The following is a 27,549-nucleotide window of genomic DNA, read 5'->3' as shown; positions in this document are numbered from 1 at the left end:
TTCTAATCATATGTATACAATGATGGTGCCCTAATTAATCCGTTTCTTCAGAGATTAACTTTATATTTCGTTATCTTGGATGTCACAAAAAAACTGCAATCCAGATCTGTGAGCAAAAAATGTATTTAAGGCATTCCTGACATTACTGATTGATTCGCAGAATCTTCACCTTAAGTGAAGACTAGGATTTCTGTTCCTCAAACTACTGGATGATGATGCTGAAATCTATGCTGCACACAATACCCGGCACAAAAACAACCCAATATTCTAAAAACAGATACATATTTTGCATACATCCAAGTTTCAAACTGGCCACATTCACAATACATTTTTTGCAAAAAGTCTATCAATTAAAATATATTTTTTCACAGACCTTGCCCCTCTCACTCAAGCTTTCTCAATAGTATTCTGCATCAAACCAACTTTAAGTTCAGAAGAGTTAATATATTCCGTGAGAGGGTTAAGAGAAGGGAGCGGAGGGATTAAGAAAACTCTAGTTCCTAGTGAATACTATAAGTTAAGATCGAGATTGCAAATGTGTTTGTAGAGAACAGTGAACAAATGTTTACCCTTAAAAAAGTGTTTCCTGCAAAGAAAACTTTCAAAAATAATGTGCTTAACTACTACATAAAAGGGAAGACTGTAAAGGAAAACTTCATGAAATCTATTTACAAACTGAGCAGAGACAAACAACAAAGGAAACAAATATAAAACTCGGCTCGCCAGCAAAATGTTTTCCACCAACAATACAAGGGTGGGGGACTTGAAGTACAAGCTACAAAGATCTTGGCAACACATAAACTGCTCTTACATGACATGAGAGTTTCTAAGCCAAGGACACATTAAGACTCTTAAGAAGGATTGCAGTGCAAATACTCGCCAAGTAAATAGCCTAAAATGTAAAAAGGCTATCAACAGGTTAAAAATATAGAACAACATTTTTAATTTAAGAGTTTACAAAAAATTTCTGTATGCAATTAAAAGCCTTAGCTGTGCAAGCGTCCTTAGTTGTTTTCACAAGTGTTGCACCAGCAAAGCAGAATACCAACATTGTCATGGCACCTATTGCAAGGTCAGAATCGTGTTCCCAATCAGTTCACAAGTAGCCGTTTCTACAAATCAAGACGGACAAAAGGAACAAAATCTGGCATTGCAAGTATTCTAATCAACGACCAATACATTATTTGATCTACTTAAACGCAAAGAGGCACCATTTGGAAGAGTTAAATAAGCATTACCCACAATTACGGTCATTACAATAGTTACCTAAAAAGGAGTACAGTTTGCTTTAAGATCACTCTGTCTTTAACTACCTTTCAGTGCCTCACAAACCGCATGCCCATCCAGCCGAGCCCAACACTGCCATTGTAAGTCGGACTCTAGCAATTCACAATATTTTTGTGAGAGATTTTGATTTTCATGATAATAAATAAATGAAAAAGTTTATGAAGGGTAACTGCTGTATTTGTGAAAAGGCACCACCAATGCTTCTCCTGCAGCAACCTGAACTTTGCATTGAAGTATGACTTTTTGAGTGATAACAGAGAAACAGGTTGCAACAAAGTGATAATTGCTTTTAGACACATGTTAAAATGTTGGTCTACTAGGGTTTAATGCAGATTGTTTTCTCTTATGACTTCCACATAGATATTTTAGACAGTGGTCTAAAGCTAAAATGAGAGTACGTATTCAGGAAACTCACAACCGTCTCAGAAAAAGGCCTCAAACACTAACACACACTTTCCCCAACAGCAGTTTCAGCTGATAATTTTGTGCTATTCTGTACACACACTCTCACACTCACACTCTCACAAAATACAAGACACCAGACCAGAAACCGATATTTTCACTCCTAATGGGCCCAGGTCTTAAAACCCTGCAGTCTCACCTTACTAATACGGTCTTCGATGAAAAGGAACAGAGAGCTGAGGTGCTAGACTTTCTGTGCCAGGAATTGCCTGATACCCTTGCAGACATCTGCAAAACCTATCAGAGTTGAATACATGCATGACTACATCTTGAAGGAGAGAATACTTAACAGCCATCAAGAGCTGAGCAGTCTAAAAGAAACAAAGATCCACAGAACAGTTTGAGCTGCCAACATTGCCTGTTGAGGATGCAGATGTGACTGAGTGACTCCAACCAGTCGAGTGACCATACAGTAACCATAGCCTCGCGTAGGGGTAAGAAAGATCAGGAGGTATTCAGACATCACAAAACCTGCATGGAGGCACAGTTGTGATGGCTAGACAAGGTCTTGCTGATTATCCAAACATTGGCTTTACCTTAATAGCGGTTATTGGTTTAAAGATCTGTCCATTTCAATTCAGAGTTGACATATTTCCTTTTTTTGTTGAAAAACTTTATTCACAGCTGCAGCATTCAAAATTATACATCACAGTTAATCGCGTCAACACACCAGCTGGTGTTTTGTATTTTCACCCCGTGCATATCCCCATATCTCGTTACAGTGATACTAGCAGGAGACGGTAATAGTAATAACACAATTCTTTCTCATAAGCTCCTAAGCAGCATCAGCAGCGTGAGAATATACATTAAAGTGTCCAAACATTAAATTCTCCCCCCACCCTCTTGCCTTCTTGAACTTCCCATCCCCTGGCGGTTTAAAAATTCCAACCATCTAGATAGGATTTGGGCTATTCTGGCTATTGTAGGCGTCAGCGTATGCTACATCTTGGGGTGTTATCGGTTATGATGCGAGAGGATCTGGGGTACATCGTCTCCCTCTACAGTTCTTGTGGCCTCTCCTGACTAATCTCCCGGTCGGGCACCCGCTGCCTGGGTTAGGTCCTCGCTTTCCAGTGTGATGAGAATAGTCTCCCATTCCTGGGATATGGGGAATTTTCGGAGACCACGTGTTTCCTCCCTCCTAAGTGTTGTCCCCTCCGCCTTCCCCCACTTAAGAACTTCTGCCTGCCATAAGTGTATCCCAGGTGGTCTAGGGGACTTCCATCTCATCGTTATTGTCCTGAGTGCTAATAACAATGCCAGGTCTAGGAGTTTCAATTGGGCTTTCAGTGCCTTAGGTCTTATGCGCAGCCCCAGCAGACAGTACAGCGCTTCCTCCGGCACTGGCAGGGTTGTGACCGTTCGCATTATTCGGCACACCCCTACGCAATACTCTCAAAGTCGTGGGTATAACCACAACATATGAAGGAACCCAGCCTGCTCCTCACTGCAGCGCGGGCAACCATGGGGAGAGTCCGGGAACATTTTATGTAGTCGCATAGGGGTCAGGTATGGCCTGTGTAAAACCATCCCCTGAATAAATCTGAACCGGACATTACGTGATACCCGTCTAGGGTGTTCTAGTATCGTGGTCCAATCCTTGTCCGACAGCTCCTGGCCTGTGTCCTGCGCCCAGGTGTGCATAAGCGAGGTGAGTGAGACTGCAGCGTGCGCCCTGACCCCTGTGTACAGCCATCTGACCAGGTGTCCTCCCGAACCCATGAGATACAATAGGTGTACTAGTTCTTGCTGTGGGGGTTGTAGGCGTGGAGGTGCCCATCTGTGTTGTATGTAGTGTGTGACTGCGGCATGTAGTAGGTACAGTCTAGGGGAGGCACCAGTGGCCTGTAAGAAGGCTTCATGAGTAAGAAGGTGGTCATCTCCGAAAAAGTCTCCTACACTCTCCACACCCGACTCCCCCCAGGGTCGAAGCGCTCTGTCCGTGAGCCTGCCCTGCGACGTCGGGATACCCAACAGGGGGGTGTTAGCCGCGTACGACTCAGCCGAGGACGTGTATGCTAGAGCTTTCCGTCAGCATTTTAGAGTCGTACGGAGGAGTGGATGGCACTCCGCAGGAATGCGGCTCTTCTGGAGCAACAGGGCATGTAGCTCTCCCCGTCCCAATCTGTCTGTCGTGTAGTCTATTTCGTGTAGGTTCCGTCCTGCCGTCCAGTAGGAGAGCCATTGAAGTTGGCTGGCATAGTAATAGCTTCTGAAGTCCGGGGCCCCCATCCCACCAGCTCTGGTCCCAAATTGTAGTTTACGAAGCCCTATCTGTCGTCTCCCCACCCCCCAAATCAGAGTGGGTAGAAGCGAATTAAGAGTGTCAAAGATAGACTGTGGAAAGAGGACCGGGAAGTTAACAAAGAAGTAAAGCATACGAGGCAGCATTACCATTTTAGAGATCGCGATTCTGCCCATGACCGATAATGGTAGCGTCGTCCAAAACCCCACTGAGGCGCGGAGACGTGATATAGCTTTTTTTAATATTCCCCGCTATCTGGTCCTCCTGCTGCCTATAGACCCAGATCCCCAGGTATTTAAATGTGGTGGGAGCCACCGGGATGAGGTGGGCCCGAAGGGTATGGAACCGGGGTTCGGAGTGTCTTGGAAGTAGAAGCCACTTGACTTCTCAGGATTTATGGCCAGTCCCGAAATTGCGGAGAACCTCTCAAAGGTCTCATATATGGCGGCGTGATCGGTCTCTAGGTCGCGGAAAAATAAAAGTATATCGTCCGCGTAGATCGATATCAGGTGCTGGGCACCGCCGCTAGGAATGCCACTCCGTGGCATCCTTGTCCTCAGGGCTATGGCCAGGGGTTCCAGGGCCAGTACAAAGAGCAGTGGGGACAAGAGACATCCCTGTCTAGTGCCGCGATGGATCGTGTATGCATCAGAGATATGTTGCCCCGTGCGCGCCCATGCCGTCGGAGCGGTATAAAGTAATCTGATCCATGCCAAAAGGGGGGCGGGAAGCCCAAACTTCTCCAGGGTCTTGAACATATACGACCAAGCGAGGGAGTCGAAAGCCTGTCTGAGGTCCAAGGCGAGGGTACACGCCTTCTTCCTCCACGTCTCGGCTTGGGGGGCTCCGTCTCTCGCGTTCAGGTTGTCACTCGATCTGTCGGTACTCGGGTCCTTGGCTCCCTTCTATGCCCATCACTTCCAGCCATTCCTCGGCATCCGAAGGGCTCTCGAAGAAGTGAGTTTTCCCATTGTGCACGATTTCTAGGCGGGCCGGGAACAACAGTGCGTACTTGAGGTTGGCTTTCTGCAACTTCCGTTTTGCCTCTAGGTAGGCAGACCGTTGTTTTTGGACCATGTTGGTGTAGTCCGGGTAAAGGGAGATTTTATGGTTGTCATGCTGAATAAGGGACATCTCCTGTGCCTTTTGTAGCAGGACGTCCCTGTCCCGGTAATTCAAGATTCGCATTATAAGTGGGCGTGGGGGCCTTCCAGGAGTAGGCCTGCCCATCGGGATCCTATGTGCTCTCTCCACGCAGAAATGTGGTTAGAGGCCCTCGTCTGCCACATGGTTCCGAAACCATTGTTCCATAAAATCATCCGCGGCTTGGGTCCCTTCACATCGTTCCGGAAGGCCTATAACGCGGATGTTATTTCGGCGATTACGGCCTTCCGCGTCCTCTACCCGGTCCATAAGGCTGGCAACCTGAGTTTGGAGCTGTTGGATAGAGGCCGTGTGCTCCGACACAGTTGGCTTGATCTCGCTGATGGTCAGGCTGTGCTCTTTCGCTCTGTCCGCCAGCTTTCCGTGATCCACCTTTAACAGTGAGACTGTGGTCGTCAGGGTGCCCATCTGTTGTTCCAGCACCGCTCTAGAATATCTAATTTCCTGCAGGATGATGTCCAATTTATCGATCTGTGGACCTTCCGTTTGTTGTTGCGTGGTGGGAAACGATAGTGCCCCCTCTCCAGCGTTGGGCGGCATCTCAGGTACCGGCGTCAGACCCCCAGAGCTCTCCACCATCCTCCCTCCCTTACGGACCATTATGTTTGATGATCTCAGTCCTTAGTACTCGGCCCAGTAGGTCCCTTGGCACCAGGCACCCGTGCCGGGACCTCACCCGGCGTCACCCCGCCCGGCAGATTCCAACTGTGGATGTTGTGTCCGATCTCCCGTAGGGCGTTGTATTTGCAGGACTGCGGGAGCCCTCACGGCGTCTCCCTCTGCCCATTCACATCCAGTCTGATGTCCCGCAGGTGGGCAGTCTACCCAAGGAGGCACGTGTTCCGCTTCGATGGGACCCCCGCCGCCCATATGCAGCAGCTTGCTGTGTGTCTTTCAAGTAGGGGGGGGAGGGGGGGGGGTGAGAAGGTGTCTTCCCCCTGCCCGGTCATAGGGAGACCAAAGCCCCGCTGGTAGTCAATCCTCACAGGGGGAGGGGGGGGGGGGGGGGGGGGGGGGGGTCTTGCTCCGCTCCGGCAGGGTCCCCAGTCGTCCAAGCACCGCAGCTCCCACACAGTGTCTCCTGGTCCCTCCGGGTCCCCGCAGCGCCTTAGCACTCCTCAGTCAGGGGAAGAAACAGAAATGCCATGAAGTGGGAGCATGCCGGGCAGTCTCACATGCATGTGTGACGGTGTCCCGCCTTAAGAACCGCCACCGGAGTTCAGAGTCCCCTCGCTGCCAGTGCAATGCCCGAGCCGCTCCCTGGGGGTCACTCCGCACGTGAGCAGGCCATATGAGCTCCCTCCCCTGCCGATCTCCGCTGCATAAGTAATGGCGCCACAATACTTCGGTCGGTCATCACTCCTGCCCTGTGTGTACTAGCCGGTCCCGGTAGTCAGGGGCGCTCTCCGGCGATGGCCAGGCATCGACCGCGTCCTCCGGCGTTGAAATCTGGGTTTTGGCCTCAAACCTCTGGCACTTCCGGGAACCGCAGCTGCGAGTCGGGCTGCCGCGCCTCCCACTGTGGGACCCGGCTTCAAAGTGTTCGGTGTCGCTGTAGGCCGCACCTCCGGGGGCCCGACGATGTAGGATTTCCACCCGCCTTGCAGCCGGTGCCGAGGGCAGTCGGGTCTAGTCCACGTTATCCCCTGTACCAAACATGCACCCCAGGAGCTCCCGGGGTAAATTTTGTCGGATTATGCCCTGATCAGCGCCGGAGCCTCACCAGAGCACATCCATGCTCATGGCCTGCTAGCCACGCCCCCCAGTTGACATATTTCTTAAAAGACTAGGTCTGAGGTTGGGCCGCTAACTTCTGCGCTTGGCCCCAGTTCCTAGATACAGCCTCCTAATGAAAAAGGCACATATGATCAACTTTATAAGTACAGTCATTCTTGTCACATCAGTCAATGCAGAAGGAGAAGTTTCTTACCTGTAACTCCAGTTCTGTAGTAGGGGTATCTCTGTGAAAGTCATAATCTGTAAATAGTCCCGCCCATGTGCGGGGACCCCGGAGCAATCAAAATAGACTCTTAAGTGGAGTGGTGTGGCTCCATGGTTAGAGGCGGCAGACCCGGAAGCAGAGGACGGCCCAGGACCAGGGTTCAATCCCCGACGCGGCAGGGTTGTGAACCAGGGTCAGCAGACTCGATAATTCTCGCCTCGGTGCCTACTCTAACCAGGGATCACACTCGGCAACTCTGGGCATTAGCTTGCCTCACTCATCTCCACAACGGCCCCACACAAACGCTGGGGATGCCTGGTTTCACCTTGGAGATACCCAGGAGGGAACATCTCACAGGGAAAGCCAGGACGGGTTCCATAGCGGTCTATAGCGCCAGGACGCCTCCGGGTAGCAGTGCGCTTTACAAGACAAACATTTACATTAAGTCGTCTTCTTTTGCAGTCCTGCATAGACATTTAAGAGAAAATAAAATACAAATAATGCAGCCTGACATTAACAAGGCTACATTGGCCAGCACTTCATCCTGAAGTGAAAAGGACAGCCAAATTATATTATTAAATTTACAAATTTTACAGAGTTTCACCACACAGAGAAACTCCCCTTCACAAAAATCCTTTGCATGATAGAGAGGAAGGGTTGGACAGACAAGCCTCATAGGCTGCCATTATGTGTGTGGAAAAGGGATACCGTGCCTTTAAGGAACCCTCCAGAGACCCTCGGTCTCCCATGATGCACAGCCAAAGGCAAGTTACTCTCAGTTCTTTTTGAAGGTCTGTTAAAGCCAGGCCTGTAGCATCCAGGAAAAACCGTTTAATTCAACCGGGGAGGAGGGTGGGTCGCTTATGACTATCACAGAGATACCCCTACTACAGAACTGGAGTTACAGGTAAGAAACTACTACTTCTGTAGTAGGGGATTTCTCTGTGTATAGTCATAATCTGTGAATAGAATGGCAAGCTAATTCCAACAACCAATTCCAGCGGTGGAAGAAAACTAAAAGAAAAATCCCAACTGCGCAAATAAATTCCTCAGCGAAGCCTGCCCAACTTGTGCATCTGTCCTGGCATCAGAATCCAGGCAGTAATGTTTAGCAAACGTGTGGACAGACTTCCACGTAGCCGCCCTACAGGTGTCTACAATGGGAACGTTACGTAGCAAAGTCATTGTAGCCGCTTTGCCTCTAGTGGAATGAGCCTTAGGCTTACCCCCTAGAGTCTGGTTAGCCTTCTGGTAACATAGCTGTATACAGGACACAATACACCTAGATATGGACTGTTTGGAGGTGGCAAGGCCAGTTCTGATTGAACCGTAATTCACAAACAACTGATCTGACCTACGAATGTCCTTGGTCTGATCCAAGTAGAATTTCAACACCCGCCTCACATCAAGTGAATGAAGGGACCACTCCGCCGGACAGGAGGGATGTTGAAAAAACGTAGGTAACGTGATCGTCTGGTTGACATGGAAATCTGATATCACCTTAGGGAGAAATGTAGGGTGAGTCCTCATGACAACCTTGGAAGCATGAAATACTGCATAGGTCTCTCGACAACACAGAGCCTGAATTTCACTCACCCTGCGAGCCGATGTTACAGCCACAAGGAAAGCCGCCTTCCAGGACAAATGCTGTAGAGAAGCCTTATCAATAGGCCCAAAAGGCTCCATCAACCTTGACAGCACCACATTTAGCTCCCACGAAGGCGAAGGACGCCTAACGGGGGGAAATACCTTCTTCAAACCCTCCACAAAATCTTTAATTACAGGTATCTGGAAAAAGGATGTTTGTGAAGGGCATTTCCTATACACAGTTAATGCTGCAAGGTGAACCTTAATAGAATGGAAATTAAGGCCAGATTGAGCTAAATGCAATAGGTATGGAAGGATGACATCTTCCCTGCAGGAGGTAGGGTCAGAATTCTTGGACGTGCACCAAATGCAGAACCTTTTTTAAACTTTTAGGCATAGGAGGTCCTGGTGGATGGTCTCTTAGCCTCCTTGAGTATTTCCATGCAGTTGTCAGGCAAGTTCAAGTGTCCATACTGTACTATCTCAGGAGCCATGCCACCAAACTCAACGATGAGAGGTTGGAGTGCACCATCTGCCCCCCGAACTTCGTTAGAACGTCCAGCTGACATGGAAGTCGCAAATGGGGTTGGAGAGACCGGTGGAGCAGGTCTGTGAACCTCCACTGTCTAGGTCACTCCGGAGCAATGAGGATCATTCGCGCTCTGGATTGAGACAGCTTGATGAGCACTGCCGGAATCAGGGGAATGGGTGGAAAAGCGTATAGAAAGCTGTTTGACCAGCTGATCCATAGCACATTCCCCAGAGTCCCCGGTTGGTAAAACCTGGAAGCAAAGTCTCGGCATTTGCTGTTTTCGGCGGTGGCGAACAGATCTATTTCTGGAGTGCCCTAACTTTCGAAGATGTTTCCTAGCACCTCGTCGTTTAAGACCCACTTGTGGTTTTCCTGAACGAGCCTGCTGAGTGCGTCCGCCTGAGCATTCTGCACACCTGGTGGATGGGTAGCCGTTATCGTCAGTCCTCTGGCTAGCAGCCTGTGCCAGATCGCTTGCGCTTCCAGAAACAGTGTGTGCGATCTCAAGTCCCCTGCTTGTTGAGGTAATACATTGTGGTCGTATTGTCTGTCTGTACAAGCAGGGAGCTGGTCCAGAATTACGGATGAAAGGCTGCAGATCTATTGCGCAAAGCCAGTCTCTTCGATGCAGCTGAGGATAAATCTGGTGCAAGGACAGCCTTCGAAACTTCTCCCTGCGAATCCATTTGTTTGCTTGTTGCAAATCCAGAATGGGGCAGAACTCGTTTTTGTCATTTTTGCGCACAAGAAAGAACCTTAAGTATAGACCCTTTCCCCTTTGAGACAGAGGGACGCCTTCTATCGCCCTTTTTCTTAACAGAGTATTAGCCTCTGCTTGGAGTTTGCGCAGCAGGTATTGTGAGCGAACCGGTGGAATAGCTGGAGGAGGGCTGATGAAACTAAGACTGTATCCATTGCAAACAATATTCAGCACCCACTTGTCCGGAGTAATTTTTCTCCACTCTGCCAAGTAATTCTTTATGCTTCCCCCCACTGGAGTGGGTAACAGATGAGGGGAAGTAATCCCTCAGGGCTTAGACCCAGCCGGGCCCTTATTCCCTGAAGCGGCCTGCTGGTTGCCTCTGCCCCTCTGACGCTTTTGGAAGGGCTGCCTCCGATATTGTTATTGTTGCTGCTGCTGTTGTCCAGCTTGGCGACCCTGCCCGTGCTGGAATTGCTGGGAGGAGTAGCACCTCTGGTAGGGACAGAAAGACTTCAGCTGTTCCTTTGGCTTCTCCAAGCCCACAGCCTTCAGCGTTTCAACTTCCGTCTTCATGCGGGCCATTTCCTCGTCTGCATGGGTCCCGAAGAGGGTGGAACCCGAAAAAGGGCAAGTTGTCAATCCGCTGTTGCGCCTCCGGTTTTAGGGAGGTAAGGCGCAACCAAGAATGGGGTCTCAAATTCATCCCGTGGCAGTACCCATGAGCAGCCAGGAGAGAGGTATCTGCAGCCGCGCTGATGATTTGGTTGGAAACCATCATGCCTTCATTCAAGATTTCTTGAAAATCTTCCCTTCTGTCCCTCTGGAGGAGTTCAATGAATTGTTATTGCGACTCCCATAACGAACAGTCATAACGACCCAAAAGCGCAGTTGAACTTGCCGCTTTCATGGAAGTGGCTGCTGTACTGCAGACCTTTCTTCCCGCCGAATCAATTTTGTGGCTCTCCTTGTCCGGAGGGACTGTAGACGAAGGAGCAGTAGCATGCTGCTTCTTGGCCGCAGTCACAATGCCCGAATCCGGGCAGGATCCATTCTCAGAAATGCTGGATCCGAATCTGGGGGGGTCAGTCGGGATGGAGCAGACTTCACCAAGGCCGGTGTCAGGAACAGCTCCATGGCCGGTTCCTCCAACCCGGACACCAAAGGCAGTAAAGGACGAGAGAGGTGCTTACGCTGTAGCGTTTCAAAGATGACAGGTGGACGGGGTAGGCACCGCCAGTGCTATCCCAAATTTCGCTGCTCTTCTCAACAGCACGTCCTGATACGTAACAATGTCATTCACTGGCGAAACTCTCGTAGGCGGAAAGTCCGACAACGTAGAGGAGGCTGAGGTAGAGGCGGAGGAGGTGGAGGAGCAGGAGGCGGTGGAGGTAGTTGAGGAAGAGGAGGCGTAGGTGTCCTAGGCCGTGAGGGTGAATAGGTTCTGGAGTATTGCGAGTCCGGAGACCGAATTACTCTCTTCTTATGAGTAGGCCTCAGGGAGGATGCTCTGGAGGTCGACTTCCCTGATGAAGAGGGCCAGTGCGACCGGGGACTCTCTGATGTGGAAACGCTATCCACAGAGGATGAACTTCCACTAGACCCTGTTCTGGGTGTCTACTATCTCTTCGACGTCTACTTCCGCCGCGACGCCGACCGTCTCCTCGACGCCGACCTTCATGTTTACGGCAAACTGCGGTGTTGCCTCGGCGGCGAGCGCCGATCTCTTCGGGACTCAGCACAACGACGATGGTGTGTTGACGTCGTCAGTGAAGTCCTCGACGTTTACCTCGTCCGAGGTCTCGAAGTCCTTCCCCTCGATGCCGAACGTCGACGTCGCTTCGACCCAGAGCCCTGGGTCGAAGGGGAACATATTGTTTCATACCTCTCGACGCCGTAGCCATCGACGTCGACCAGGACCGGTGCCGTTTCCAGGCCTGTTCTTGACGGGGGAGCCCCCCAGAGGCCGATGCACAGGCAGAGGACGAAGAAAGAGTCCCTCCAAGCCCAGAGGTCCCACCTGCTTCCTGATGTCTTCTCTGCTCTAGGCCTTGAAGACGGATCTTCTCCCTGTCACGCAGGGTCCTCTTGGAGAAAGAATGGCAAATATCACAGGAGTCAGGCACATGTTAAGATGGAAGACAGAGTATGCATACTCTGTGGGGGTCTAACTTGGCCTTCGTCCTACCACACTCAGGGCAATTGTCAAATATAGCTGGCGTTTTGACAAGAAAGAGGTGGTAAAGCTGTTAAAAAAAGACAGCAAATGGAAGAGTAAGACCCCAGACGTCAAGTGACACACTAATATCACAAAAAAAGCTCAAAAAATTGAAGAAATACCAATAAAGATAGAGATCAATGCTCCAGGGTCGTGCTAGCAGGAGCTGGAAAAAAGAACTGAAAGTAACTTGCCTTTGGCTGTGCATCATGGGATACCGAGGGTCTCTGGAGGATTCCTTAAAGGAATGGTATCCCCTTTCCAGACACATAATGGCAGCCTATGAGACTTGTCTGTCCAACCCTTCCTCTCTATCATGCAAAGGATTTTTGTGAAGGGGAGTTTCTCTATCTGTGGTGAAACTCTGTAAAATGTGTAAATGTATTATTATTATTTGGCAATCCTTTTCACTTCAGGATGAAGTGCTGGTCAATGTAGCCTTGTTAATGTCAGGCTGCATTATTTGTCTTTTATTTTCTCTTAAGTGTCTATGCAGAACTGCAAAAGAAGACGACTTAAGAGACTATTTTGATTGCTCTTGGGTCCCCACACATGGGCGGGACTATTCACAGATTATGACTATACACAGAGATCCCCTAATACAGAACCAGAACAATTAGAAAGGGCCTAAATTGGTTGTTGGGCAATAGCATACTTTGAGCACTGTCCATCTAACTTGACATCAATGACCAGATAACCATCACAAGGAACCAGAGTTTGCAGCTGTGGGTAGGGTAGGTTTTTGGATTACATTGTTGTGGTGCTAACTTTTATTCTAGCACTCAACTATTCTGAGGGTTATATTTTTAATAATTCTTGGTACAATAGGTTTGGCTCACAACTGCTTGAGAAGAACCAGAGTCGACTCAAACTAAGTCCCTTGGACAAATGTGTTCACTGGACCAAAATTACCAGAAATTGAGCACCTGGTGCTAGGTTTGTGTCGCACGCCGAGAAGTTGTAAGCACCCTCCTGAACCACACCTGTGTTTGTGGATATCTAAGTTTTAACTGAATTATTTTTTTGCCTGATACATATTGCATTATTTTTCATAATGAAACTCCGACAGGTCATTGATTTTATGAGCTTCAAAAAGCAACATAGTTATTAGTAGCCACCCTGGTGCTTTTGAAGTAAGGCCTGACTACTAGACTTCGCTAACCTATGAGCCAAGTACACCAAAATAGGGACTATATCACGTAAACTGGAGCGCACCAGTACTGTGCCCTGGAACACCACTCATGAATGCCTACCTCAACATGATATTGTCCAGTAATCACAAATGGTCCCAGGTTCTTAAGAAAATGAATCATACCAATCCCGTCCAAAATTCAAGCTCCAAATATTTTCCACAGCTATTATTTCACATCTAACTTTTGAGGCCTGAAAACAATCAGCTTGGAATATAGGCTGAAGTACTAACAGAAGCTGAAAGCTGGAATGTGTCTATGGAATACCTCACAATGACTACATTCTGTTATACAAAGGGACTATTCTACATTTCCTCTAGCCTGATTCGCACATTGGTTTGTTGAATCATTCACATTTTTCTTCAACACAATAAACTATATAGCATGGAAGAATGACCAACAAGAATACAGTTTTACAAAGACCATGATAAAACACGTCTTGACAAAGGCAAACACTGCTGTCAGACAATGCCAGACCTTTTGGCTTCACCAATGTTTTGTATTTGCTACACTTTCACTTACATCATCATTCTGCTGAGCTTCTTGCATAACAAACTCGCGAACCATTGATGGATTGTATTCAACCAAGTATGAAAAAATATCTGTAGCAGCACTCCGCACCTGCGCGTCATCCATGCCCTAGAGGGAGGAAAAACAAACACAATGAAGTCTAAAGACAAAATTGCTAGGGAATGAGGGTGAGCAATTTAATTGGAAGAATACTATAATTCAGGAAAGATTACATGATTAACTTTTCACTCACTGTACTTTTCTGACTGACAGCAACTCTGCAGCAGCACCACCGGTTGAATTAGCATTTAATGAGCCCCTCTCCCCGATTTACTGCATTGATACATGTGTGAACACTGATCCGTATCCTGTTATTTTTTGTTGGTGCTTTAAGTTGTACACTTGTTTCATGACGCATCTCCTTTCACAGCTCTTCTGGTGCATCATGTTTTCATTTGCATTATGTATATCTAGATAAATAGCAGAATAACTGTTGTCTCTTTCTTTGAAGTAATTGCATACCCATGTTTAAATCCCTTGTGCTACCACTCAAGTTTTTTCTGCGCTTGCAGCGCAATATTTAGTCTCATCTCTATAGTTCGCTTTCCAACAAACTACTTCATATTAATTTGGAGGAAACCATACTATTCTGTTAGAGTGGTTTTCCAAGTTAGGAACTAAGATTTGCAATCCAATGAGGCATCAGGGGTTCGATACAGATGCCTATTGCAAATAAGGAAAGGGTGAATGTCTCTTATGAATCTGGTGACAATGACCATGGTAACAAACTATAGTTACAAGTAAGTAATTTTTCATTCTCCTTTTCATTCTCCCCAGGTTCATAACCCTAAAAACTATTTCAAATCAATGTCTCAATCCAAAGGAAGGTAGGTTTTGGAGATGTACTCTTAAAACACTTTTAAGAGGAATATTTGACCCACCTGAGCATCTGCCCAAATAATTAAGAACTAAATATCTGATCAGGTATTTAAACATTAGGTTAAGGGTTGATTCACATCAAGGTCATTATGGTAGCTTCCCCTCTGCCTCACAAGGGTCTCATACTTCTAGAACAAGTTTAGCTTGCTTTCTGAAAATACAACTTTACACACCCATAGCCCACCCCCTAACTTCAATGTCAAACAGCCTTACTGTGCAACAATGAAAGATGAACAGACGTCTTTATAGTTTTGTGTTGGAAGATTACTGTAAGCTCCTTCTGTGACTAAGCAATGCAGTGCTACGCTCTGTGGCCTTCCCAAATACACCCTGGCTCCACTAAGGTCAGCACTGAAGGATTCGGCCAGACTAGTTGCTGGTACCAAACGTAATGAGCAGATTTCCCCAGTCCTAAAATCTCTTAAATGGTTGCCCTATGAAGCTCTAATTCAGTTAAAGTTAGTCGTCCTAGTGCACAAAGCCCTGCACGCCAACACCCCCAGGTACCTAGCGCAAAAGCTTGAATTATCCTGTGGCGAGAGAGCCTCAAGAAGTGCTAAAAATGTCCTCCTGAAACCTCGTATCATGAACAAACAGAGAACTTGTCGATATGAATGTCAGCAGCCCTACATGCCAAGAACAGATGCATACTGGTAAGTAGCATATTCCGTTCGAGGCATGTGGGCTGCTGAATTCATATCTGTGCATAGAATGTATAGCAGTCTCCCCCTTAGCGGTGTCTACCTGTGCCAGCTGCAGCAGTCTGAAAAAGAGTCCTGAGAACAGCCTGTCCTACAGCATATTTCTGTTTTGAATGTACATCTACACTGTAGTGTTTAGTAAATGTATGTATGGTTGTCCATGTGGCTGCTCTACATATTTCTTCTAGAGGAATGTTTCCTAGGAAAGCCATGGATGGCCCTAACTTGCGTGTTGAATGCGCTCTTGGGGGAACTGTTAATGTGCTTTTAGCTTTCTGATAACAAATCTGTATGCACTTAACAATCCATCTGGCCACTCCTGATTTGGAAATGGGGTTGCCTTTGTGCTGTGGTGAAAAGGCAACAAACAGTTGCTTAGTTTTCCTGAAATGTTTTGTCCTGTCTATATAGTACAGGAGAGCTCTTTTAACGTCCAGTGTATGTAGAGCTCTTTCTGCCACTGAATCTGGGTTTGGGAAGAACACTGGCAGTTCTATTGTTTGATTGATGTGAAACTGGGAAACCACCTTTGGCATAAATTTAGGGTTCGTACGTAGCACTACCCTATTTGCATGAATTTGGATGAATGGCTCCTGAATAGTTAGGGCTTGCAGCTCACTAACTCTTCTAAGTGATGTAATTGCCAATAAAAAAGCCACTTTCCAAGTTAGGAATTTTATTTCACACGAGTGTAGAGGTTCAAAAGGTGGACCCATCAGTCTGGTTAGAACCACGTTCAGGTTCCAGACAGGTGAAGGCGGGTGTCTTGGAGGAATGACTCGTTTGAGTCCCTCCATGAAAGCTTTAAGAGCGGGTACTCTGAAGAGTGAAAGGTGCTGCCTGTTCTGAAGATAAGCTGCCACCGCAGCTAAATGTATACGTATGGAACTGTAGGCTAGATTGCATCTGTGTAAATGTAACAGGTAACATGATGTTTTGAGTTGATGCATCTAGTGGATTTATGTCATTATTGTTGCAATAAATGACAAATCGTTTCCATTTTGCCGCATAGCATGCTCTGGTAGTAGGTTTGCTTGCCTCCTTGATAATATTCATACAGTCAGGAGGCAAGTTGAGGTAACCAAACTCTATGACTTCAGGAGCCAAATTGCAAGGTTCAACTGTTGCGGATCTGGGTGCTGAATGTCGCCATGGCTCTGCGTTAAAAGACTGGGTGTGTTAGTCGCGGCCTTTGATGAGGCACCACAGAAAGTTCTAGGAACGTGGTGTACCACGGTTGCCTCGCCCACGTTGGAGCAACTAGGATGAGTGTCATCGAGTGTTGTCGCAGTTTGCGTGCCACTAGTGGTATGAGCGGGGCTGGGGGAAAAGCGAACGCAAACCTGCCTGACCAGTTCATCCATATCGCATTGCCCTGAGACTGCGGATGTGGAAACCTGGCGGCGAAGCTTTGGCATTTTGCGTTTTCCCTTGTGGCGAACAGGTCTAACTCTGGGTGACCCCACTGCTGGAAGTACGGTTGTAGCACCGAGGGATGTATCTCCCACTCGTGCATCTGGTGGCTGTGTCTGCTGAGCAGATCCGCCATCTGGTTGTCCCTGCCTGGGAGGTTTTCCGCCATGAGGAATGTGTTTCTCTGAATGGCCCACTTCCACATGGTTTGCGCTAGATGTGACAACTGTGGAGAGTGCGTCCCTCCCTGCTTCTGTATGTAGTACATGGCAGTCATGTTGTCCGTCCGGATCAATAAGACTTTGTTGCACAAATGTACCTTGAACGCCTTCATTGCCATAAAGATTGCCATCAGTTCCAGCAGGTTGATGTGCATCTTTCTTTGCTGTGTCGTCCATAGTCCCAGCACTGTGTAATGGAGGACATGCGCTTCCCATCCCAGGAGAGATGCGTCCGTCGTAAGCACTATTTGTGGTACAGGCTCTTGGAACGGTCGTCCCCTGCAAAGGTTTTGTGGGTTCCACCAATGCAGAGAGTTGTATGCGCGACCGGTCACCAACACTAGGTCTTTTAATTGTCCTTGAGCCTGGTTCCACTGCCGTGCTAAGCACTCTTGAAGCGGACGCATGTGTAGTCTCGCGTGAGGGACTATGAAGATGCAGGAGGCCATCATGCCTATCAACTGCATAAACACCCGAGCTGGGAGCGAGTGTCGAGGTCTGAATTTGTGAATCAGTAATTGAATGCTGTTGATTCTTGCAGAGTTTGGCTGTGCCTTTGCTGCCAGAGTGTCTATTGTTGCTCCCAGGTACTGTTGTACGTGGGCGGGTTGAAGATGAGACTTTGGGTAGTTTAATGAGAATCCGAGGCTGTGTAGGAGGTGAATAGTGCGGGACATGTGGCTGGCACATTGCTGGGCTGACTTTGCTTGGATAAGCCAGTCGTCCAGATTTGGGTAGACCTGAATATGCTGTCTCCGTAGGTGTGCAGCTACTGTTGCTAGGCACTTGGTAAATACTCTGGGGGCTGTTGTGACCCCGAAAGGCAGGACCTTAAACTGGTAGTGCTGATTCTGTATGGTGAACCTGAGATATTTCCTGTGTGTCGGATGTATCGGTATGTGGAAATATGCGTCTTTCAGCTCTAGTGTTGCGAGGAACTCTCCCTGACTGAGTAATGGTACAACCTGCTGTAATGTGAGCATGTGAAAATGTTCTGACAAGTTGTATTGGTTTAGGGGCCTGAGAGACCCTTCTTTTTTGGGAATTAAGAAGTACAGAGAGTATACCCCTGTACCCTGTTGTTCTACAGGTACGAGTTCTATGGCCCCTTTTTTGCAGCATGCTGGCGACCTCTTGCTGCAATAAGTGTATGTGCTCTACGGACATAGGACGGTGTCTTGGGGGTATGTTGGGTGGAGTGGAGGTTAACTCTAGAGAATAGCCGTACTGGATAAGTTGTCTCATCCACCTGTTTGTGGTAATGCTCTCCCCAGACTGGCAGGAACTGCTGTAATCGTCCCCAGACCGGTGTTACATGGTCTGGGGGCAGTGAAAAGACGTCACTGTTTAGTATTGGCGGAGGATCGGGTGTTATTATTCCCTCGTCCTCTGCCTTTGCTGCTGCTACCACGGTATCCACCTCTATTGTTTTTATTATAGGTGGTTTGCGGCTCCCTTTATTGTATGGAGTCTGCTGAGATGCCTGGCCTCGTGTAGCTCCTCTGTTACCAGAGCGACAAAAGGAGCCTCCTCTGAATTGTTGTGACTGCAAGGCACCCATAGACTTGGCTGTCTGTGTCTTTTTTAATTTTTTCTAATATTGTGTCCACATCAGAACCAAATAAAAAATCAGGGTTGATGGGTTGATTTAATAATGTGGTTTGAATCTCAGGTTTGAATCCAGAGATGAGTAACCACGCATGTCTCCTAAGCATGACACTTGTATTGATGGACCTGGCTGCGGTGTCTGCTGCGTCTAGCGCACATTTAATGGATGCATTAGATATAAGTTTTCTCTCTTGTATCCGTGCTTCTGCTCCCTCCTTGTAGACATCTGGCAAATGTTGTAGCATTTGCTCTAGTGTGTCATAATGAGCCCTATCGTATCTGGCTAATGGGGCTTGCGTATTAGAAATCCTCCATATATTAGCTGCTTGAGCAGCCACCCTTTTTCTAGAAGCTTCTAATATTTTAGAATCCTTGTCTGGAGGAGGAGCATCACCAGTGGTTTGTGAGTTGGCACGCTTACGAGCATTTGATACCACCAAAGAGTCCAGTGGCAACTGTCCCTGAATATACGTGGGGTCCACAGGTGCCTGTCTGTATTTTCTTTCGATTCTGGGGTTAACAACCCTTGCTCTTGTGGTTTCTTTGAAAATGTCTCCTGCGTGTTTAAGGACACCTTTCAACACTGGCAATGTTTTGACTGATTTCTCTGAAGTGGAGAAAGTGTCGAATAGGAAGTCCTCTTCAATTGGGTCAGCATGCATTTCCACATCATGATTGTGTGCTGCCCTTTCCATTAAAGCGTTAAACGCAGCTGTATCCTCTGTTGGGGAAGTTTTGACAGGATAGGAAGGAGTGTCAGGAATAGTTTGTGACTCCCCCTGGTCAACAGGGTCTGTCCAGGCTTAAGTCTGGTCATCTTGATCTGTGTCCGCAGGGTAATTAAATTCTTCATTGTAGTCATACCCCATATCCTCATTAGAGCGTGTGGGTGAGTATGCAGAAGTGTCCTGGCCATGGTACCTTACAGTCTCAAAAAGGGCAGGTGAAGTGGAAGAATCCCTTTTCTTTTTGAGTGGGATTTTATAGTTTTCTAGAGGATTTTCTGACCTGATCTCCCTCTGATAAATAGTAAGTCTGCCAGAGTGGAGTCGATATGTAGCTTCGACTGGTTATCATAGGAGGGCTCTTGGAACACAACGTCCTCTTCTAGAGAATGACTCCTTTTACCCATCGACACCTTCTTGGACGGTTTGATCCCCGTTTTCGGATCGAATGCCTTAGGCCGGTCAGTCGGGGGCAGCCCGAATTTAATCGGTGGCATAGTTTTTGTAGACAGACTGACCTTCGGGTCTGGCGTCGTTATTGGTCCGACTGACTTTGTCTTTTCGCCAATCTGTTTATGGCCTTGCGTCGACGTGGGCGCCTGTTGCGTCCGAGGCGCGCTCTTCTGCCTCGACGTGTTCCTTCGAGCCGCTCTTGGACTTCGGCTGGAGGCCTTTGACGAGCTGTGGCCTGTCGACACGTTGCTTCGGATCGAGAGCCTTCCGAGACTCGAGTCCCTTATTTGGGTCGCTGTCAGTCGACGTCGACCTCGTTGGTTCGACGTGCTTGACTTTAGTCATGGACTTTAGCGTACCGATCTTCGGTTCAACACCCTTTATTTGTGACCCTGCAGGGTCGCCGACACTTTTCTTTTTGTCGAATCCGATGGAGTCGAACTCTTCGATCCGATGACTGTCTCCAGCAGTTTCGGTTTCGTTTTAGACTCCATGGCTTTCGGTTTCGATTTAAGCATCGATTGGTAATGCTTGACCGATGGCTCGTGTGATATATTCTTAGCCGGGCCAAGACGCGGCGCTATAGAATGTTCACTATGATCTTGGCTAAGGCCTTCTGGCGATGCCTCGACCTGAGCCCTTGGAAGTCTTTCAGTGTCTGTTCCGGGCCCCGTACTGGTTGGGCCTGGTTCATGGCTCGAGTCGTCATTGACTGCTCTGATGGCTGATGCGTCGTCTCTTACCTCGACAGCGTCGTCATCCTCGACGTTTTCTTTGTCGTCTTCATAATAGTTTGAGTCATGCTCCGAACTGGGATCCGACTGCTGTTCTGGATCCTCAGTCTCGACGACCCCATCGTCTTTTTCATCGAAGATGTTCACCGGGTCGGGCGCTGGCTTCGTCATCGTCTGCCTCGCTGCGCGTCGAAGTCTAAGCGTCTTCTTCGACCTGAATCGAGCACAAGCTAGACAGTTGGCTTCATTGTGCTCCGGAGATAGGCATTTGTTACACACCGGGTGTACGTCGATGTGTGGGTACTTAGAATTGCAAAGGGGGCATCGTTTGAACGGGCTCCGTTCCATCGACGATCGGGCCTCTGGTGTCGAGGAGGCTAGCGGCACTCTTCGACGTCCTGCTTGAAAAGAACTGGAACAAAGTACTCGGCACCGATTGAAATAACAATACCGACGACCCCGAAGGCCTTTTGGCCTTTTAGAAAAGTTTCCGAACTTGTGTAAAGAAAGTACATCCGAACCCAATGGCGGAAAAAAACAATCTGAGGATGGAGAGGATGCCCATTCGCACTGTAATCCAGGGGAGGAGCAACCTATCTGGTGATACTTCGAAGACTCTTCCAGGACAACAATGTGCAATTATCCGGACCCAACACTAGGCGGCGATCTATGCACAGATAAGAATTCAGCAGCCCACATGCCTCGAACAATGTAGGTACATTTACAGTTGACCGAAATCTTCTTAAATGGCTTATTCCTATATGCAAGTTGAGCATCTAAGATAGTTGGCCTGCTACCAGGATCTTGAAGAATTTCCGTTAGGATTTTATTAAAGCCTTTAATGACTAGCAGGAGAATCCAAGAGGGATGAAAAGTTGGCCCAATTTACAAAAAGTTAACAATCTGAGACATTATAGAAAGAAGCATGCCTTAAAACCGTATAGCAAAATCAAAATGTATTCTATTTAAGCGAACAAGACAAGTCATGGTGTAAGTACATAATATTTAAGGTAATACATCGGCTAAAATGAGACCAAGATGCAATGAAAGACCTCACCTACAGTCATGAATAACAGGATTAAGACTGTAAAAGCAGGCCAATTCAAATAGCAGAATTAAGGGTAAGGGTATTATCAAGTTGCTTATTAAAACATAGTTGACAAGAGGAAAAGTATGGAGAAGATAGATGTAATGATACGGAGCCTGGCTATTATTGATGCGTAGCCTGGCTATTATTAATAAAATATTTATTTGGACAGATACAGAGCAGTCTGCTTGCTTCCTAACCTCTAATCAGCAGTAACTGACTAAACTAGAACTCTCATGCATTCTTTGTGGCCCATGGCTACACGGCCACTGTTCTATTTATAACATCACTAAAATAGAGATGTCATGTACCAGTCAAACAATACAATATCTATTAGATTAATAGCAATCAGCCATCCCAGCTCATAAAGATCATTATACTTGACAAAAGGTGGTGCCTGGCACCACATTCTGACAGAAAGCAGCTGTTAAGAAAGATAATGGCAAACTGAATACAGTATTCAAAGTAAACCCTGTGAAATTCCATACGGAAATAACGTAAATCTAAATTATATTAGTGTTTATGTAAAACAATTACTTCGATCAATGAAACCTAAAACTATTCGAGTATCCAACACCTCATTTCTCTTAACAAGGGCTGTGCACATGCGATCCCTAACAGATCAGCAATGATCAATCTAAGAAAAGATTTGAAGAAGCCACAACTGTCACTTTGAGGACAAAACAGGGTCTAGCAAAAATATGCAATCCGATAAAAACAGTTTGAGAGAGTAAGTGGGAGCCAAAAGTTGTCAAGGATTCAAACATTCATGCATTAAATAAAAAATAAAAATAAAAAAATAACTGAAGTCTGTAGCCATTTATCCCATTTCTCTTCCTAGACACCTTCCAAACTATTGCACCGACTAGCCAATACCACCAGTAAGAGAAATCAGGGACCGGATCTACAGAAAACAAGATCGTACCATCTGACCAATTCTTCATATAACCGGAAAGACATGACAGTTCTATCGGAGGCATACCACACAATGAATAATCCCACTAAAATGGAGAACAATGGGACATCAAAAAAATGTCCTAGAGGTCTTTGAAACAGCTTTCTTTTTGATGTAGCAGCTTATGATATCTCATCACCACTTCTCATTCCTCGAAGGTAACTCTCAGTGAACTCATTAGTTTGTAACGCTCAGATGCATGTTCATCTCCTGTTGAGTCTAGAACTCAAACTAAAGGCCAGTTTTAAAATAAAAAAGGATATCAAATACATATAGTATTGTAAAACATGCTCCTCTCTGGAGAAACATTACTCGTAATGGACACAGAAAATCTCATTTAATAGGCGGAAGTGAGACTGGGTTTTAGACGGATGATCCTAGAAATTCAAACACTAGAGGTCACTATTCATGTACATTGGAAATAAGTTGTAATATAGGCTTACAAATAAACTATGGCCATATAAACAAACAGCTCAACTGCCCACTCAGATTAGAGTTCCCCCGTTAGAAATTCACGCGTATATCATATGTGGAATGTGATGTAAAGTGTACCCTGCCAAAAAGCTCCTTGGGACAGAAAAAAAGCCTGTGTGCTGGAAGGCCTCAGTACAAAGGAGAGACCACAAACGCAAGACGACAAAGACTTCCTTGAGGCTCCTACCATTCCGTTGTTAGGGATACCTTTACAGACAGGTGTGGTGTCGACTCGTGCATTGAGGTCGTGGTCCGATGCAGGGATATCTACCATAGGAGCGTTTTTCGTTGAAGGGGTGCCGTATGTCAAATGAGACCTTTGTAAGTGAACATGGAACATCGGATGCCTTGTTCCTTCTTCATGCCGGTATTTCGGGATACATTAGAGATACATGGGCTCGGGGGCACATTGAGCCCGTTACAAATGAACTTGTCACACTGCATTACTTAATGGGTAATGGAGCACACTTGACAAAATGGTTAACACGAGGGATCCGCACTGGTGCGGAGATCTCGTTGCAGACACTATGGGCCACATGGGAAAGGGATATGTGGGTCATGGTTTTTCAGATAAAGAATGGGATATCGTGACGGGTTACCCCAGGAAGGTGTCCTGCAACCCTAAATTCAAATTCATCCAATTAATGCTGTTCCACAGGGCATATCTCACCCCACGCAGGCTTAACATCATGTTTCCTGATGAGGAGGACACTTGCCCTCATTGTCATACATCTAATGCGGGTCTATTACACATGATATGGGACTGTCCAAGACTACAGTACTATTGGACGTCGGTGTGTCGGATATTGACGGCCGTCGTTCCACTACGCAATAATGACACAATGGAATATTGTATGCTGGGTTTGGGACCACGCGGAAAGAAAGGCAATCCATCTCATAGATTTGCTAATCTTGCACTAATACTGGCGAAAAGGAATATTACAACTAGATGGAAGGCCTCTAGAGCTACATCACTACAGGAGTGGCACGCAGAGATGATTAGGTGGGGGAGGGCGGAAGGAGCTGAAATGCACCGGGAAGAATATAGGAGTCTATGCAGGACGCCGATTTCTATGGCATGGAACATGTTAATGGAGGAATACGCTGCTGTGGATACATTAGCATATTGAGACTGTGGAGATGCCTATTACCTAGCTTCCCCTAGATTCCAGGAGCGACTACAAGAGGTTATGTCAAAGGTACCTGCTCATCTCTAACGGTGAGACGGGCAGTGAATGCAGTATAACAATGTACACACGGAGGAGGGATCGCATGTGAATATGTTACTAGCTAAGGAGGGACCGAGCGGCGACTTGAGGTGGGGAGGGTGGGGGGTTTGTTATGTTTAAATTACGGATGGAAATGATACGACTATATATATGGTTGACATACAGAGAATGCGATTGGTTCTAGTAACCTGTTCTTGCGTTATCAGTATCTGTGCAATGACGTGCGATTTATTTTGATCTATGCGTGGATTTATGGGCATGTTATTCAAGAGCGGTTGGGTAATTCCTGCCATGTCAAGAATCAGGAAATATACATAATAAATGCTGCTATGTAACTCTGCAATGTATGTCAGATCTGCATAAAATCAATAAAAACAATATGGGAAAAAAAGACTTCCTTGGTGCCCTAGTACCAATGTGGAGTAACAGGTGGGTAGGTAGGAAGCAAATGGAAGGCACATCAGCAACCAGGCCAAAGAACAGGAGACAAACGGGTGGGAGGAGAACTCTATGGGCCAATTTTTATTCCGTAAATCCTACTGTAATTCCTTTGGTCATGAAATCAAGACACCTGATCAAGGCAAGGGTTTCAGCAGGCAATATTGCAATTTAACTTGCAATCCCAGAAGGAACCAAAAAAATACCAGTGGCCCAGAAGCAGGTAGGAATAACGCTGCTGTGTAGGCCAAAGAACAGGAGACAAACGGGTGGGAGGAGAACTCTATGGGCCAATTTTTATTCCGTAAATCCTACTGTAATTCCTTTGGTCATGAAATCAAGACACCTGATCAAAGCAAGGGTTTCAGCAGGCAATATTGCAATTTAACTTGCAATCCCAGAAGGAACCTAAAAAATACCAGTGGCCCAGAAGCAGGTAGGAATAACGCTGCTGTCTAAACACACCTGTTCACAATCACAATAAGCAGAAATGTAGGCACCCAAATGGGCGAGCAATCAAAGCTGTCTCAAAATTAAAAAACACAAGTCAAACACTGCACTATTGAATTACGTTCAAAATCAGAAAAAGACAATGAAATAAGAGTGCTGCTCATAAGGGACAGAAGGAAAGTATGCAAAAGCATGGTGTGCAAACTCATGCTGGTGTTACCAGAATCTGTCCATCCATCAGTAAGAAAAAGAGCTCTGGAATAATAGCATCTCTAGAGTTGCACATTTTAAAGAGACAGGCGCAGCTTTCCCCCTGGGTATCACTTTTTAAAACCGTTTTTTAGATGTTCCCTTACAAGAACTCATTTTCAAGATATGTTTTAAAGAGTGGGAAACGGAAAAAAATACAATAAAGAGAATGTTATGATTCATATTTCGGTGTTCCAAGTCCACTCTTTGCTGTTGCCCTCGTTCCACTTAACAGGCAAAGAAGGTTGTTGAGGTTAGGATAGAGCAAGCGCTGAACCCTATGTTATTTTGCGTGGCGGGGGCTAGGCCAAAGTTAATGCTGTTTGTTTCACTACACCAGGCATTCTGGTGATTTGATGTCCATGCAGAAGGGACACAGTGACTAAAAGATTAGGTGGGCAGATGCCTCTGGCAAACTTAGCAGCAGCTCTTAACTTTTAGCAGTAACGCAAAGGAGACTGGTATGCTGACCCCCAGCAGGCCATTTTTGCAACATGTTCAACTTCCATAGTGGTGTTTGAAGTTTGCGTACAACTGTTTACAAGTTTGAAAGTAAGCACTAGTTAAGGCTGCAATGGAAAAGGCACAGGTTTCAAACCATGTTTAGTTTCACAGCATACACATGCATTCAGAAAAAACTTGTCACTTTTATGAAGCTAGACAAGAAGCTGCAACAGGTTTGTTCATCACAGTTTCTTGTTTTGTTGCAAACAAAATAACTCGCCTTTAAACAAAATGGGACATTTACTAACAATGTGCAATAATTACCAAAATCACTTCCAAAGCTGGCAAAACACCCATATTAGACAACGTCTTGAAGAATGCATCTCTGTTTTGAGGTTGTAACGTTTGTGAAAATGCGCAGAATTCTTTTAAAAAATTTACCTGAAACAGAGAAAATACATTTGACGTTATAAAATAGAATTGACTGCTCAATGGAGCTGAAGTTGGAAGGGTATTACACTGCTTAATCCATCATAACTACAATAAAGATACTAAAGTGTTACTTAATTTTAACTGCAGTACTCCAGCAATGGTATCTTTCATAGATAATGTTCTTTGAATTATTCCAAGCCAGGCTTGGAAGCCCATGTTAAATGTTTTACAAAGCAGTATTAAAAGTTATTTAACACAATCTTTCAGGACTGTATATCATTGTTGGGATTTGCCAGTGAGGCTTAGAATTCTGCTTCCCGGAGGCCAGCTCTCCGATTTTTGGAGCACACGTGCTAATGGTCTGTTCCTTCTTCTAGGTGAAGGAAGGCCGCATGTTAATGTATAAAACATAACACTTGAAACCCTTATTTATAGGCAAGTTTATTTTTTCTCCAATAGTGGATCTGTTCCTGGCAAATATGCTTCCAATTAAAAACAAATAGCATAAAATTATATAGTTAAAATAAGAAATTAGAATTACTGAACTAAAGGTCGCCAAGAGCCTGTGTTCCTAATCTAGTCTTTGAGGAGTCATTTAACCAAAAATGCTTAAAGAAAGTGTAGAATAACTGTCCGGACCATGGTAGCCAGTCAAAGGGAGAAAAGAAAATCAGTTACTTACCTGTAACTGCAGCTATCCAGTATAGGCATCTTTCATAGATTCACAAGCTTGATTCATTCCCGGTCATCGAAGAGTCCCACAGTACTATAATCAAGCAGTAATAAACAACTATAAGCTCTAGGCCATGAGTTTAATGGCCTATGTACTTTTTTATTTTTTAAAAGGACCAAACTGCATCTATAACCAATCAGCTGCTAGCATCCTCTAGGACACTCCCAAGAGAGATTGATTTTTTGATCTCTGTTGCACCAACTGCGAAGTCAGGCTTGGGGTGTCCGGTCAGGCATGACGTGGAGTCATCAGGCGCGCTGTACATTTTTTGATGTGTGGTAGGGCAGCTGGAACACTGGCCAGGCTGGTCATAATCTTTACTCCCTCTTGCCAAATGTAGTCCACTATTGGTATAGAACGTACTGATCTTCTGGCCTGCTCTTTGAAATCGTAGAAGAAGCCGGCAGACTGCTTCACTGACATTGGA

General features: G+C 46.3%; 1 protein-coding gene across 2 annotated transcripts in view; it reads right to left on the bottom strand.

The window, feature by feature from the left end:
- Positions 1–27,549, bottom strand: part of PPP4R3A (protein phosphatase 4 regulatory subunit 3A) — a 309,259-nt gene that overhangs the window by 68,697 nt on the left and 213,013 nt on the right. For both annotated transcript variants that reach the window (XM_086937643.1, XM_086937644.1), the window contains exons 6-7: positions 26,282–26,398; positions 13,850–13,966 (exon numbers count right to left, since the gene is read on the bottom strand). In XM_086937643.1, coding sequence (XP_086793769.1) covers positions 13,850–13,966; positions 26,282–26,398 — 234 coding nt within the window. The remainder of the gene's footprint in view (positions 1–13,849; positions 13,967–26,281; positions 26,399–27,549) is intronic.

Source organism: Lissotriton vulgaris, chromosome 9 (genome assembly GCF_964263255.1).
Source record: "Lissotriton vulgaris chromosome 9, aLisVul1.2, whole genome shotgun sequence".
Lineage (NCBI taxonomy): Eukaryota > Metazoa > Chordata > Amphibia > Caudata > Salamandridae > Lissotriton > Lissotriton vulgaris.
Note: the sequence above shows the minus strand (reverse complement) of the source record. Positions and strands in the feature narration are given on the sequence as shown.